At 34.3% G+C, this 16,334-nt stretch overlaps 2 protein-coding genes across 2 annotated transcripts; both read left to right on the top strand.

Annotated features, from left to right (window-relative positions):
• Positions 1-262: 262 nt before the first annotated feature.
• LOC143465221 (uncharacterized) lies at positions 263-4,733 on the top strand. Its single transcript, XM_076963412.1, has 12 exons — positions 263-433; positions 570-664; positions 774-1,017; positions 1,184-1,321; positions 1,454-1,623; positions 1,845-1,996; positions 2,070-2,214; positions 2,400-2,500; positions 2,610-2,802; positions 3,013-3,115; positions 3,501-3,614; positions 3,690-4,733. The coding sequence occupies exons 1-12, from the start codon at positions 370-372 to the stop codon at positions 3,854-3,856; spliced, it is 1,686 nt and encodes a 561-aa protein (XP_076819527.1). The 5' UTR covers positions 263-369; the 3' UTR covers positions 3,857-4,733.
• Positions 4,734-8,787: 4,054 nt separating this feature from the next.
• Positions 8,788-16,334, top strand: LOC143465358 (uncharacterized). Its single transcript, XM_076963595.1, has 4 exons — positions 8,788-8,931; positions 10,052-10,262; positions 10,817-11,064; positions 11,378-16,334. Exons 1-4 carry the CDS (start codon positions 8,916-8,918, stop codon positions 15,775-15,777), a joined length of 4,875 nt encoding a protein of 1,624 aa, XP_076819710.1. The 5' UTR covers positions 8,788-8,915; the 3' UTR covers positions 15,778-16,334.

Here is a 16,334-nt window from a genome sequence, read left to right as displayed (position 1 = left end):
CAGTCTAAATGTCTTAGCAATAGTTACTGGCCCAAGACAATTTTCAGCTTTGGCGAGCTCAGAAAGAAAAGTTGCAGAAAATTTGTTTTCGGAATGCGAGGCTCGAGCACGATGCGCCTTGCGGAAACAAAAATAAAATTCAATATTTAAACCAACTGTAAACTATTTACGTCATACGGCGAGCATGCAGTTTGTTTAAGTTAACAGAGTATTTCCAAGATTTACATATTCGTTTTATTGTCCTTTTTATTACAGTGTTTTTTATAATTTAGTGTTGTTGTTTTAGAGGTGGTAATTTTTTGAAGCCTACCTTCTACAACGTTTATGTACAGTCATTTTGTGTCGCAAGGTTGATGTGGGTGACATGAGATGGCGCAAACTTTGTACTTCGTTTCTCTCTGCGTAATTTTGGCGGGATCGATACATCGAGCAGGTATACGCAACGAAATTCGATTGAATTTACATAGTCTATAATATTTTGCAAATTATTTTACGATTAACTCAGTACTGTATAATGAAAATTGATAATAAAATATATTCTTGTAATCCTACTACAATTTTCTTTGTAGAACCAACTTATTCCTTTTACTATCGAGCTATTTTTGTCACAAATGGGACGACAACCGGAAATGCAACGACTCGTGGAGATGAGCTTGCAAATACGGTAATAACTTTACTGAACAGATTTGTTTAAGTGGTATTTTGGGCCTGCATTTACTGGAAATTAGTTGTTTGCAAAGTCATACGACTAGCAACGATCACATTGCATTTAGTCACAAGACATCATCGATGAACTGACAAGAAATGAAACATTGGAGTTTTCGGTTGCTAGCTTTAATGCAACTTTGGAATTAATTCTTAATTCCATTGTCAACCCATCCTTTTCTTACCCGGTGTCTGTATACGTTGTTTATTTTCGTTTTCAAAATTCGACAAAAACCGCCGCGGAGTTTACCAATATATTGAGAATGAGTAGTATTGAAACAACGATCAACTCAACGGCCGTGTCAGCTTATGGTAAGCTAATTGTTCGATGCTTGTATGTAGCATCTATTTATTGTGTGGTTTTAATAAATTAATCCATATACTGCATGTCGTGACGGGAATCCTTCAAATTTTAAAAACGATATTAACTTTTGTATATTATTATTTTTACTCTTTAATTTTTCATGTTTTAAATCAGATTTCGATGAATGCAGGAACAACCAATCGGAATGTTCCGATGTTTCGACGTGTACCAATTCAGATGGAAGCTATTCATGCACTTGCCCAAATACGTATGCTGATCGCTCAACTAATGGGATTAGTGGGACCACCTGCGGTAATTTGTTTGTTAAGAAATTGTTGATAAATTCTGACATTATACCAGATAATTGTATTGTTTAAAATTGCGTTGTATTCATAATTTATGGAAAAAAGTTGTAACTATAAGTTGTTTTATAACTTCTTTTAGAACTTCCAACCAATCACACTTGCTCCCCAAATCAGATTGATTGTACGTCATACTTTCCATATTTCTCCGATCTCGGCATAAATGAAACAGATCTGTTGCTCGGGAATTGCTCTGGGAGTCTTTCAGGAGATTATTTGACTTTCAGAGGAACGTGCAATCCGACAATAACGGTAGTTGCAAGAGAAAAATATTCTTAAAAAAACGTTTGCGCATAATGACCAAATTTTTTATTACGATGCTCATTTTCTTGTTTCAATATTCTTTATTCATTTCTGACGTAATAACCATCAATTAGTGCTGTTGTACTTTTTATTTTATTTTGAACTATTTTAGTAATAGTTACGGCACTAATGAACGTATATTTTATCAAAGTTCTTGTTGAATTTTTTAGAACAACGACACGCATTTATTATACAGCTGGAATCTCACAAACGTTCATACAAGTGGAGATGTGACAATCGGAACTTACGTCACGATTCCCATTTCCTGCTCATTTCTTGTTTCTGGAAATGTATCCAACACTTACAATGGATCGTTGGCAAGGTGTTGAAAGTCATATTAAGTGGTCTGAGTGTTGACAAAACCTTTAATCAACTCTTTCTGTTTTGAATGGTAGACCTGTTGTATTTCCCAACGATTTGTTTGTCAACCTTGGAACGAGCGTCGTTGACATCAACGTAAATGCTTTCACAGACAGCTCTTTCACTACGGCCTTGTCCGCTGGATCTACCATCAACACAGACACAGATATGAATTTTCAGGTAAACTTTAAATAGTTTTAATTGTTTCCTTTTCCATTTAGAGTGTCATGTATGTGCTTTGCTCAACTGACGTACTTATACAAAGAAGTCGAAACCTATTCTTTAAAAAAACTGCTCTAAGGCAAAATCTTTGAGAAATGTAGGCTACAGTAACAGCTTTATTAACCTTAGGCGTGTAATTTCAGATTGGGCCAAACAGTTTTATCTCGGAAAATTTAAAAACAGTTTGCGAAACTCTCTCTTCATCGGCGGCCGATACAGTGAGTGACAACATCCAGCTAATAAGGTATAAACAAGCCTATATCAAAGTCAGTGACATGTGCAACGGCAAAAGCATTTTTATCAGATTTGTCTTTGTCTTTTTAATTTTAATTTTTTTTACCACTATTATAAAGCGGGGGTTGCAGAGTGGCTTCCACGTCCAATAACGCAGCTTTGCTTAACACCTTGTCCATAAACACCCAAGGCACTGGATCCCAAGTGGAACTTGGTCTAAAAGCTCATTTTCACTCCAACAGCCAAACCACATCGTTGAATTTTGGAATCAGAATTTGCCTTGAAACTGGTGGATCCAGCTGCGAGCCAGACGTTAGTGTTTAGAAATTTTCTTTTCATTTATTTTCGCTAAAGTATGCTTTCAGTTGTTGGATTAAAAGATCCAATTATCCTGACGGTTATATTTTCTCTAAAAAAGCGTTTATTCCAGAAAAATTTTGTTTGTCCTTTCCGAATATCATGTTGATTAAAAAAACATTGTATAAAGTCAATGCCGTCAATTTTATATATCATCTTTGGCAGTGTGCACCACGTAGAAGAAGAACCGTTTTGAGCTTCAGGTCGCGACGGCAAATTGAAGCAGTCGCTTCCGGATCGGGGATATTTACATTTGTCAGAGATCCAAGTATGTAGCTATTTTGAAATTTACAGTTTAGTCGATTGCACAGAAAGAAACACCATTGCAAATAATTTTTCAGTCACCATATATGGTTATTTAAACGAAACTTAAGTTGTAGTAAAGGTATTATGGAAGACGTTATGCCATCTACATATGTGATATTCATACTTTAGAATCGAAATTTTGATTTGCATGGGACATGGCTCAACTTCATGTTTTTCATAAACTATCCAAAAATTTACTTAACCTAAATTATAGTTATTATATTTTTATTATCATAAATTATAGTTAACTAATTAAATTCAAATTCCAAAAGCATCTTGTCATCGTTGCGCAGTATCGCAGCAGGCTCTCATGCGAATAATGAAATGTATTTTGTTGATTTTCACAGGCGATGTGTGCAATCGCGACTGCGGAAGCGGAGCTTGTGTCTACGATGCTCTTAGACGTGAGGAATGCGTCTGTACAACACATGCTTACAAAGATCACACTGGAAGCTGCATTTGTAAGCATAGAATGATTCCATTAGGGTTTGCAATTTTAATAAGTGAACGGAGACAAGGCTTTTTTTCTTTTGTAGTATTCATTGAAGAAGCTGAACAAAAATCAAAACCTCTAACTGATGCTGAAGAAATATCTCAAAATCTTTTGATTGGAATTGGGTGTTTACTCGCTATTATAATAATTTCAATTGGAATTTGGTATACGATGAGAAAAAAGTTGCTCAAAAAGGCTTTGCAATTTTAGAGCTCCTGTAATTGCTATAGTAAAGTTCTCTTCGCAGTTATAGATGTTATAGGCTTAATACAACTTGTTTCTGGTCAATTTTTTGTGGAAACCAAGCGTGTATATCTTCATTTCACTCTTCGAGATAATTTGAAGACATCGAAAGCCAGGCTATGACCAAAGTTAACCACTATAATCGGTTTCGAAGTTGACAAACTTTCTATTACGATTTGGCAATAACTTACAAAGATTTTATAGCTTTAAACAGTTGTAAACCAAGTGAATGAATAAGATTATGGTCCCTGAGATAAAGTTTATTTCAGTTAGTTTGTTGTTTTTCACCATCCAAATGCACTAAACCCAACTTACCAACTTATATTGTTTAATGCTATTACCTTGTCAATAATTGTGCTTTTACATATCGTGTATAATCAGCTTATTACTACCTAACTCCATGCAGGTAATTTTCTTCTAAAAGTTCTAATCCCCACACTGCCTCAGTGTCCAAAAACGAATAAGAATATAGCGTATATTATATTTGTCAGCATTAATTTAGGCTATGTTTGGGATAATTGTGTGCTGGGTTTAGTGGCCGTGCTAACCATTATTCATTGTTATCAGTTCTTTTTTTAATTCATGCCTCAGGGCTTTGCTGACTTTTCTAGTTTTTTGTGGAGTTATTAATCATGTCATCTCGCTACGATGGTTATAGCATTTTAATTTTTTATTCCCACACAAGAAATGACAAAAAACAAATGATACGACAAAAAGTTAAACGTAGACAAATTGAATTTACAAAATTAAATCCAAACACTGTTTTTATTCTTTATTGTCATGCAAGATGATATATTTTGAATAAAATTTTAGGACGTTATGTGAATAAATTTGATATTTGTGATCATTTGTGTGAAAGAGTATTAATATAAGCCTACTGTATTGCATTGTTTATTTTGTGTTGTTTATTTTTCGCTGTTAACTGTGCGGAGCGGAAGTTACGATGCTAACCGTTGGAGTTGGAGCACAATAAGAACATATGCTCATGAACAGTTTCTGCTAACTGGGCGTACTGTTGGAGTTGTGAACAGTTGTTAGTTATTGATCGATTGTTTGCTAATCTGACTCCATTGATAGCGCATTCATTCGCCCCTGATAGGCAGTTAAGCATCACAGTATCAGAACCAAACTGTTAATGTCTTAAATAATTATTTATTATTGGTTCTCAACGAAATGGTTACTGTTTTCAGAGCACAGAATAAAGCTTCATTCGGTAGACTGCAAATTACAGACTGTGATATTAGACTGACCATGTCAGAACTAGCGATGTAGTATGATTAACGAAATTCAGAAGTAATCAAAACTAGGTCGTGTATGTTAAACACGGCCAAAATATAGTACAGCGCTTGTTGATAAACACACGAAATAGAACACAAATAATATTATAATATCATCATCATCAATAACATCAGATTTGCACGAAACTTCTATAGGAATAAGAGCTAATTATGATAATTAACAATTAATTAACAGTTAACGAGCAGGAAAAACTGGCAAAGCCTAAGGGCTTGAAACATGCAAGATAGCAATAATACAATTGTGCTATAATATGGTAGGTTAGCATGGCCATCAAACCCACAAAATAATTCCTAAGTTTAACGAAATTAGGGCCAAAATAACACAATCAACGAAACAACTGCACTGTTGGAAGATGTAGAGGACATGTTCCCTCACATTAAAAACAAGTATATTAATAGCCAAAATTAATATATAAAGTGACATGGTTAAATTAAAATTACAATAAATACCTTAAGTGCACAAAAAATGGATGTTTAATGAAAACTGCACAAAACAAACTCGATCCTAGAGACCGGAATCCCGTTTCTGTGGCCAAGAGAGAGCACAATATTGTAAAGAGGGCACTATACTTGTCATGCAATCAGTTTCCCACAATTTTTTAATTTTTGGAAAAGTTCAAGTTTTATTTACATAGACTCAGTGGCATATTTAGGGATGCGTTGAGGAGGGGCAGAAGTTTTTAAAAGCTGGGTCTTAAATTCTCATATTTTCCCACCTTAAATTCCTTTATTAACCCACCCTAAAATGCACAAACATTTTGGATTTTTATGCCTCAAAACACGCTTTAAACACCTTGAAAGGAAATGTATTTCCGTATTTGTATGTACACTAGGGGCTACCTTTGAAACGCCGTATACAACGATTTTGTAGTAGGTAGATGTAACAACTTTGAAACCTTATATACGCGTCTATTACATATTTTTTTATACGTAAGTAGTTGAAAACAAGGAAATGCGATGAATGAATAGGAACAAAAACGTACAAAAGCTTATGGTCTCAAAAAATTGGGTTCGTGAAGGAGCCATAGCCCCATGGTAATGCATAACATTTTTATGGAGAATCTATGATCGAGCGAAGCAAAAAGTTATCCTACTGGTTTACTGAAATTGTTACTCTTCAACGGGGAATCCCATTTTATCTACCTGTGGAAAATTTTTTAAGGGGACTCCTCTTGGGAGATTTCTGCTTGATCTACCACAGAAAATTTTTAATGTAGAACAGTGTTTCTTCTGAATTAGATGAACTGCTCGTGGTGTTCAGTGTTCACCTCAATAATATAAGTTATAAGGGTATAAATAGGTGTTTGAACAAATTTTATACTTATTGCTATTGCCTAATCGGTTTTTGTAGGGTAACGGAAGCAATAGTTGTGCGGTGCCAGGTCAGGTTATTTAATTTACCCCTAAAGACGTGAATCAATTTGGTAAACCTCTAAAAAGGATGGATAACACAAGAACTGAATAAACAATTTTAATTCTCTAAACGATTAGGTCTATGTGGTCTGCTTTCTTATGTAGTTTACAGAGATATGAATTTGTTTGCATGAATAATACTGGTAGGCAACTGGTATATTACGCACATTGAACAAGTTATCATTTGCAAGTGCATAGTGTTAACCCAGATTAGAAAGTTTGTTGTTTTTGGGTGAGAAAATAGAAATCCCTGCCCAACCAAGATGAAATAATAACCATTATATGCGCAGTTAATTTTTATTTCCCGCACACTTAGCTAACTTTCAATCTCGGTGGTAATTACTGAGAAAGATTGTAGCGCTTTCCTTCTGAGAGGGTGAAATTTAACTGAGGTTTATAGTTAATGTTCTGTGTCATAATTATAAAAGACTGGCTTGCAATTGCTGATTTGTTGAAATAGTTCGGCAACACAATGCACATACTTCAACCTGGAAAAGTTTTATCAGAGTTCTGAAAACTGAAAGTATTCTTTGGAAACATTTTTAAATAGATATATATACTTGTCATTTTGAAAGAAACTTGCATGGCCACTTGCCAGCCTTTTTGTGTAGCACCAATTTTTTCATACAGGATTTCAAATGCACCAAAATATTTACAAATAAATTCTATACTTTCGTAATTAATTATTCATAATCATTTTCAATTTATGCACACAAACAAAATGATAAATATGAAAAATCTAACTTATTAAAAGTACAAGTAAGCACTAAGATGTGATGTTTGTAGTCATTTTGCTTTTTCCACTTCAGAGTTAATTCTCTTACCAGGTTAACTTTCAGTAACTTAAGTACTGTATAAACAAACACCTTTACAAACAGATGTCAGCTGATATCGCAACTAGCTGGTTGATAACCAATAGCGCCTTCATTGCAAATTTTGGTCTATTGCCCTGCCCACACGACTAGTATAATTAAACATTAACTTTCAAGTGTTTTGAAATTTAATATATTGTATGTTTCATTTTCAGTTTTTTAGTGGGGGTATTTTCGGCTTTTTAGTGGTCTCTTTTTTCTATACATTTTCATAATTTTTTTCTTAAATGCAGAGCAAAGGATGTTGTACAATGCATCGCAAACAATTGGAGTACCTCACATTTAAACAAGTATGCATATATAGAAAGGATGAAAGCATGATACCTAACAAATTATGATAAGAACGCATGTCAAACACTGCTTGAAAAACAAATGAAGGATATACCAATTAGATAATGCTTTAATAATAGCTTGGTTACTGAAGCAACTAAACCAGTGTTTCTCAAACTTTTTGCGATCGCGTACCACTCATTCGTTTTTTTTGCTACACTGCGTACCACCTGGCTCCTGAATGACTTATTTTACTCAAATGTACCGGTATTTATTAGTTATTACCGTTATTATTATACCATAACACCAATGAATAGCAAGAAAACACAATTTAATTTGATAGAAGCAACTGTTTCTTCTGCACAAGCTTGTCTATCCGGGGCAACACATTACTCACAGCACATCGAAAATCATGTTCAGCGGTACGCGGTACCACTTAAAAAGCTCTCGCGTACCACTAGTGGTACGCGTACCACTAGTGGTACGCGTACCACAGTTTGAGAACCACTGAACTAAACTAATTAAAGTTGTGCAAAACTTTTCCTCAGTTTGAAGACAAAGATCCTTACTACACCATTCACCTGACTATCAATGTCATACTTAATATGTTACAGTTCTGTATATCATCTTATATAATTCCCTCAACAATTCAGTTCCTAAATATTAAAAATTATATAGGATGATGTGTAGAACGAAAAATGTTGTTAATGAAATAATTATGGAAAATACAAAGTAAATCTAGTTATAATGTTAGCGCCTTTAGAACACAATGCACTGGTCACCAACAATCAGACAAACAAGTTAAAATGCTGTAAAATAGAAACTAAAAAATATTTTCTCATTTATTTTTCTTTGTTTTGCAAAGGAATTCATATGCTACTCACTTGAGAGAAATCTTTACAAACTGTTGTGCAGAATGCTTGCCATTTAAAAAATCTAAAAGCTATTTTGGAAAGATTATAGACGATGATATACATAGTATTTCTTACAGTTGCTCAATCTTTGCTAAAATTAATTGTGAAAATATCTTTTGTTTTGCAGCATCATTCAGTTCACCGGCAACTAGTCTATGATTATTTAACATGTAAAATTTATATTTTTATTATGGGCTTTTTTAATTAATTTAAAAAAAGTTAACATATCAAATATACTTGGAGAAATTTGGTGGTGATCATGGATTCTTTAAAAGGTATATATGCAGTTCATAAGTGTATTCATACTTTATAATTGTATATTTTTAAATCAAATATTGGATTTTTTGACCCAATCTTCAACATAATGTTGCATGTAACCATCAATATGAAACTAACATTTATAAGTTCGCATTGGAGCTGCAGTTAGGAAGGCTTGGTACAAATTACGCTATTGCGTAACTTACTTTTTGGGTATATTTCATGCAACAGTGCTAGCTAACTAGCTTTTTGTTCTGTCTGCATTTACATATGTAAACACAATTGAAATGTCTGCGATATCTGCACTCGGTTCTTGGCCCATGTTGCCATTTTCTGAAACCAAGCGGAAAACAATGTTTGACCATCCTATTGCTCATTTGAAGACATGAGTGATTTTCTGCGATATTGCCTTATATTTGGTCAAATTATGAAGTAAAATTTTACAACCATAAATTGAGTACCAGTATGGAAAGTATGGCAGTGAAACAGCTAAACTGTTAAAGTGATACACAGCACAAAGCCCACAAGGAATAATGCTTGTTTCTCACAAAACTAGAGATTTTTGTTATAAAACAAAATTGAGAAGGGATATCTTTATTTACATTTTAACCTGCTTTTATAATAAAAATCAAAAACAAATGGAAAAATGTTCGCTGGGAAAATCCTATTGATTGCCACTGAAAAAAATGCAAATTTAGCTATATAAAATTCAATATTAAGTAATTACTTGTCATATGAATCTGCTTTGCCATTCAATAACATGAGCGATAATAAAAACAATACTCTACGTCATTACTTACGACCATGTAACAAGTAAATTATGTAATTAATTTTGAATCACGTGCAACACTACTTGAACATAATCTTTTTGGATGGTTGGACCATGTCAGTTGAATTACGTTAATGAAAAACCTTGAAGTATTTCCCTTCAATATAAAAAAAAACGAATAAAAATATCTTAAAAAATACAATTTTGACCAGTTTTAGACATTGTAGCAATAATTTATTGACACTTCGTAAGTATGATCAAGCCCCTATGTTTTGAGAACATTTTTTTAAAGTTTATTTAAATCTAAAATTAATATGATAACATTTTCACTTCAAATGATGTTTTGTTTAGTATGAGATGTTTTACAGATGCGGATATATTTTCATTAGCAAGCTCATCGTGCTTAACGGAGAAAGACATATTTATATGTGGCTTTGGCCAAAATGACTTTACGAATAAAATTAAGACGGCTCTGGAGAAGAGCGCAAGATGCTCAGTTTCAACTGATAACAGTCCTGTACCAGCTGGGAGAGAGTTTATGCTAAACATGCAGTCTTTAATAAAGCATGCAAAATTCAAGTGAGTACAACAGTGCACTTTAATCATATTTTTGCAATTCATATTCTTCTTTACATAAGAAATATGAACATGCCAGTATAAATCAGAATCAATGAATATGTATGGTAACTTATGGTGTAGTCAATGCAAGTTCAAACATACAGTTTCAGAAAAAATTATAGAAACGTAAAAAAAAATTTGAAGGTCTGGACTGTAATTGTCTTCCAGATCGCAAAAAATTGTTGTTATATTGAGAAAAAGACTAGTTCAAAGAAAAACATTTCTCTATAGAGTCTATGCCACTTTATACTTGTAAAAAATAATTAGCCAAAGAAATATCTGTAATTTGTCTGTTTTTTTTCTCCGGTTTAAAGAGCCTATTTTATAAATTACAAAATCATTTACGTCACAAGTTATAATTTTAGTTTTTTGTATATAACTATAAAAGCTTCAGTCTTTTGGCTGATTTCGTTTTCCAGATGCGTATTACATGTAGTCCTCATGTTGTTTATTCATATTCAAAAATTGTGTAATTTGTGCTTGTTGGGTAATTTTCAGTTTAATGTATTTTTCAGGGTGTTTCTAGTCACATCTAAAATTGCAGAATACCCTGGTCAGCTTTATCAATATCTAAATCTCCAATCTTGCTTGAGTAGTAACACCCTTGTTATGGATATGACATATGATGAAATGTTGTCATCAAGAAAATTTTCACTCAAGAATGTTTTCCCAAATTCTTGCATTGTTAAACATATGCCTGGAGCTTCATCAGATCAAATATCAGTTACTATCAGAAACTTTTATCAACAGAATTTGTTTTCAGGTATTTAAAAATTATGCATAATATATGTAGGTTTTATTGTTAAAAGGCTACAAAATAATTTGTGGTACAAGACAATAGACTCTATGAAATTTTTTTCCATTACATCTATCACAAGGTACAGGTACTTTCTTCAGTTAATGATCAAATCGCGTGGCCGACTATTCACCCTTTAATGGTTAAAATGAAGGTTAATAACAACTGTTCAAACGGTTAACAACAACTCAACGTAGTAGGCACATCTTACAATGAAAGATAAACACTTAAGGGGAATTAATATGTTAATATTAATTGACACGTGCTTTTCGTTTTTTAGACATTCCAAAGACAAGTCCTCGTCATGAAGCCAACGTCTCTGTAGCTCCTGAAGATGACACTGAGTCATTTCATACTGCATTTGATGATTGTACCGGTGCTTCACGATCCTGCATTTCAACCCCTATTTTTTTTACTGAGGAAGATTTAACCCCTGTCAATGAGGCACAAGATTGCCCAGTGGAAGATTTGGGCTTTTTCCCTATTGAAACATGGCAGCATGTGAAGGTAAAAAAGAAGCATACTTCTAGTCCTATTAAAACGCAAGGCACCGTGTCAGTACCAACAACTATTAAAAAAGGAGACCTTTATGTAAGTGAACTAACTGAAACAATTTCTGGTGCGAAAGGGGATTGCTGTATGATATGTTATTCCATACCACCATATGATAACACTGATACTGGGTCTTACAAATTCACTCAGGATGTGGTTTCTCTCTGGAACGTTCCCAAACGTGGAAAAGCGTACATTTGTATTGGTGCTGAATATAAGAACAATTCTTGGAAATGTTCTGGGTATATTACAACTAAGCGTGAATGGGATTTTAGAAATATGTTTCAAAAAAAATACTTCAATTACACGCCCTCTTTTCACTTAGAGAATATTTCTATACTTGACAATGATATTGCCATTATTGTCATTCATGAGCCACAAGCAAGTTGCACAGAACCCTGCAGTGCTGTGGACAGTGGACCAGAAGGACTTTGGGATCAGTATGATGTTTATGTAAGGCAAAACTACAAAAACGTCACAGCTGATGAGAAATTGCAAAAGCATATCTTTAATTGGTTCCAAAAGCCAACTAAGTTGTCTGCAGCTGCACTAGATCAGATAGAATCATATTGTGCCCAAATTGATAAATTTTATGACCTTGTCTACAAATTTGATCCAAAACGAGACTTTTTTCTTGTTTTGGGTCCTGTGCAAAGTGGCGATACTTACTTGGAAAGTATGGCAAATATTCCTTGGAGAAGAGTGTTTGATTTTGATCCCAAAACGCGCACATGTGGTGTCTTGAGATACATTGAAGAGCATGTCAGAGCCCAAAGGTTTCTTTCTGTTAGTGACGTACAAGACAAACCTGCTCCATTATCCAAAGATTCTACTGATTGGGTTCAGATTAACAGTATGTCTGATAATAATCCATTAAGTGCAGCAGAAGCACAGCAGTGGTTTAAAAAAAACCAGAAACATGTTAAAGGGCATATTCGCTTGGTTTTAGGACATAACAAACCACCACTACTTATTGTATTATGGCACGAAGAACAGAGTTTGGTGCACATGATCAAATTTCTTCAGATCGTTGTTTATGAGATGAACGAATCTGGAGATCTCATGCCGATTGTCATTTGTTTGCCATCTTGGCCCTCAGAGGGCAGCAGATTGTTTTATTTCTTGGAAGAGAATTCCATGGAAGAAAAAGTGGTGATTCTGTCCCTTGAAAATGTATGCACAGCATTACAAAGTATCACTCCCATCACTACACTAATGCTTTCTGAAATCAGTTTATTACCCTTATACAAGGGAATGGGAGAAGTTCGAACAGTTTCGATAAGCAAGGCAGATATGGCATGGCTTAAGGTGCATTTGGATGTCTTAAGTTTAAGTGACAGTGACGCATACAAACAGCATCTGCAAAATGTTGGGCATAAGCTGGGCGAAGAATTTCTAAAAGGTGGTCAGATTACTTGGGAAGAAATATTTATTGGAGCCTACCATGCAGAAAGGTCTATTCATTATGATGCTGTGAAGCATATTAAACAAGTTATATTATGTGGTAAATCATGTGTGGTTAATATTTACCACACACCCGGCGGTGGTGGCACTACATTCGCTCGACATCTTTTGTGGGACCTCAGAGAATGTGCACCATGTGTTTATTTGAGTTCTGCCATGTTCCCAATACAGGAAGTTAAAGAAAGAGTTGCTTTTCTCTCAGAAAATACTTTTCTACCAGTTGTCTTACTCATAGATGGAAGAAGTGCAAACAAAGTGAAGACATTATTGGATCAAATCCATTATGAAAAACTTATCATACTGCATGTACAAAGATATAACCTTACTATAGAAAAGAGTGATTGCAAAGAAAATCGTATCTACTTAACAGATCAAATAACCACCAAGGAGGCCGTACATCTGAACAATATTTTCAAAAGTGTCTCAGAGACAAGTAACAAAGATGATATACAAAATCTCACCCACGAAATTGTTAACAATGAAAAACATCGTATGTTTGAATATGGTATACTTTCATTTCAAGATGAATTTATTGGGCTTGCAAGTTATGTCGAAGGATATTTGCAACTTGCAGTTGACCATAATATTGACAACCTGGCTGACTGGCAGAAGATTGTTGCCTTTGTTTCCTTGGCATATTTCTATGGTCATTGTCATATTCCTGCCCAATTCTTTCAGAATATTTTGGGTTGTGAAGATGTTGTGAGCATTGAAAATTTGCCAAATACAGCACAACGATTTATTCATGAGGATCCAAACCACCTTTGGAAAATATCTTATAATGTGGTTGCTAAACAAATTCTGGAACATATATTAGGTACACAGAAAAATAATGATGCTGTGCAATTAGGGTTGTCACGTGTAGCGAAAACGAAGCTACATTTGTTAGCATTAAGCTTTTTGGAAACTGTTCGGACTCGTAACTTTAACCACAAATATAGCACTAGAAATATCTTGGATACACTGACATCTGTCTTTTTGAAACGAAATTACAAGTACATGGATGCCAATGATGTACTTGGTGAATCCAAACCACGTTTTTCCAGGTTGTTAGAGGATTTGGTTGATGATAAGCATAGGCTTCAAATTTTGAAAACTCTTGTAGAAATCTTTCCTGAAGAACATTACTTTCATGCTCACTTGGGAAGGTTTTACAGTTTTCTTGCAGAATTTAATGAAGCAGAAAAGGAGCTTCAGATGGCTTTGGACATCTTGCATGAACGTCATGAAGTGACGCCAAATAGTCAGCGTTTGAAAAAAAATCTTTCTCTGACACATACAATGTTTGGTTTTTGCTATGTCAAAAAACTTGAGCACATGCTGGGGTCTAGAATGGGCTATTACAAGCCCAAGCAAAATCACAAAGAGACCACATTTCAGAACAATATTCTTGCTATTACCTCTGCTGGCATAACCCACTTTGAAGAAAGCAGAACATTTTGCAGATCCGGTAATCGAACATATGGATACATTGGAGAAATAAAACTCCGCCTTCTTGTAATAGAGTTCCTGCAGAAGATCTATGGAGAGAAATGGCAATCATATACCTTCCAAGATGAGGAGGAAGATAACGCACCATCTTTTGTTCAGAAATGTCTGCCAGTTTGTGATACACTACTAACAGAATGTGCTCATGTAACACCACAGTTGGAGCTGAATAAATTGTGTATTTACTATGAATGTGTAAATCTTTTTACAGCTTTTTTCCACACACCTGACGAAGCATTGCAGAAATGGCAGGGTAGAAATTCCACTTTATCTCGAAGAAATCAAATCTCTGTTATCAAAATAAAGCATCACAAGGCCAGTAGACACTCTTCAAAGACAATGATTCATATTGACCATGTTAAGGATTCTGATGATCTGAAGAAAATCGTAAATCTTTACCATCAATCAATACGCCATGAGCTATTACACCAAACTCCAAATATTCGAATATCTGGTGACATGCTTGAATGGTTGTATGGTATTCGTCTTCATCTTATATCTGAGGATTATAAACTGGCCGATGTTTTGCAACTAGTAACACAATGGGATCAACGCAATGAAAGAGATTCTTTGTCCACATACTATCGATATGTACTGTGTACTGTTCTTGCAATTACACTACCAGGTAAAAAGCTCTGTGCAATCTATGCTAAGCAGTCATCTGAGGAAAGAAAACGCTTGATGTCATGCAAAAGCCATCTCCCTGATAAATTGTCCAAAATAAATAGAGAATGGCTTTCAAATTATGACATACCATCTTCCTTTCGAACAATTGTAAATCATTTGCAACTTGGTGAGTGGGGTTACCACGAAAGAATATGGAAAGATCCAGCTAAAATATGCCAGCTTCGACCATGTACAGGAGCTGTTGTCCAGTCTGCACACCCATATGAAGGAAAAATTCAGTTAGACGTTAAAGTTCAACATCAAATTTTAGTATTTTTTGTTCCTAAGAATTACAGTTTATACGGAAAGCGTTTTGGTTCAGAACGTAAACGTGTAGAATTTTATATTGGTTTTAGCCCAGAACATGGCGCTACTGCTTTCTCTGTACAAATACTTTTAAATGGCACCTGCCAGATATGCTCAATTCCAGTTGAAATTAGGAAACTTGGTGATCGTAGATTAAATGTCTGTCCAAAGTGCAATAACATTGTATATTCACCAAAAGTGTGATCATTAATATAAGTTTGTTATGCTAACAGTTGAGTTCAAAACTGTACAGTATAGTTCTAAATGAAATTGTATTGTTAGATCTTTGTCATCTTAATGTTTTGCCATGTTTTTATACGCTTAATGCTTGTTGTGAACGAGTTCTAATTAAGTTCGAGTTATTTTGAATTGGCCGTAAAGTTCTTCACTATATATGCATCTTTTGCCTTTTTGCTTTCTATTATATACTTGAAAATACCGCATTGTTCCATTGTAGATTCTACTGTAAATCGTTTACCACATCATTCCATCCACGTTGTTTGTTTTTTATAGAAATCCTCACATTTGGTTTTTAAATTTTTTTATATTTCATGCATAATACTTCATGTGTTTTATGCAGTGGCTGAGTATAAATGTAATATAAAAAAGTAAATGTTCTAGGACTAAATGCCATGCCGTGTAGCAAGTGTAATTATAAGCATTTTATGTGTCTAGTTTTTGTAATACGCCATTGCCTTAATTTTCCTGCCTAATTAAAAGCAGTGATCATACTAATCATGATTAAATCATTGTTTTGTTAA

This window comes from Clavelina lepadiformis, chromosome 7 (assembly GCF_947623445.1).
Source record: "Clavelina lepadiformis chromosome 7, kaClaLepa1.1, whole genome shotgun sequence".
NCBI lineage: Eukaryota > Metazoa > Chordata > Ascidiacea > Aplousobranchia > Clavelinidae > Clavelina > Clavelina lepadiformis.
The sequence above is the reverse complement of the archived record's forward strand: the minus strand, read 5'-3'. Positions and strand labels throughout refer to the sequence as shown.

What these genes read in the sequence shown, in the direction of transcription:
- LOC143465358 (XM_076963595.1), top strand. An exon ending in ATAAAGCATGCAAAATTCAA is followed by an intron (nt 10,263 to 10,816) that starts GTGAGTACAACA and finishes TGTATTTTTCAG; the next exon opens with GGTGTTTCTAGTCACATCTA. An exon ending in TCAACAGAATTTGTTTTCAG is followed by an intron (nt 11,065 to 11,377) that starts GTATTTAAAAAT and finishes TTCGTTTTTTAG; the next exon opens with ACATTCCAAAGACAAGTCCT.
- LOC143465221 (XM_076963412.1), top strand. Translation starts at nt 370, where the DNA reads ATGGCGCAAACTTTGTACTTCGTTTCTCTCTGCGTAATTTTGGCGGGA. An exon ending in GAGATGAGCTTGCAAATACG is followed by an intron (nt 665 to 773) that starts GTAATAACTTTA and finishes CATTGCATTTAG; the next exon opens with TCACAAGACATCATCGATGA. An exon ending in GATCCAGCTGCGAGCCAGAC is followed by an intron (nt 2,803 to 3,012) that starts GTTAGTGTTTAG and finishes CATCTTTGGCAG; the next exon opens with TGTGCACCACGTAGAAGAAG.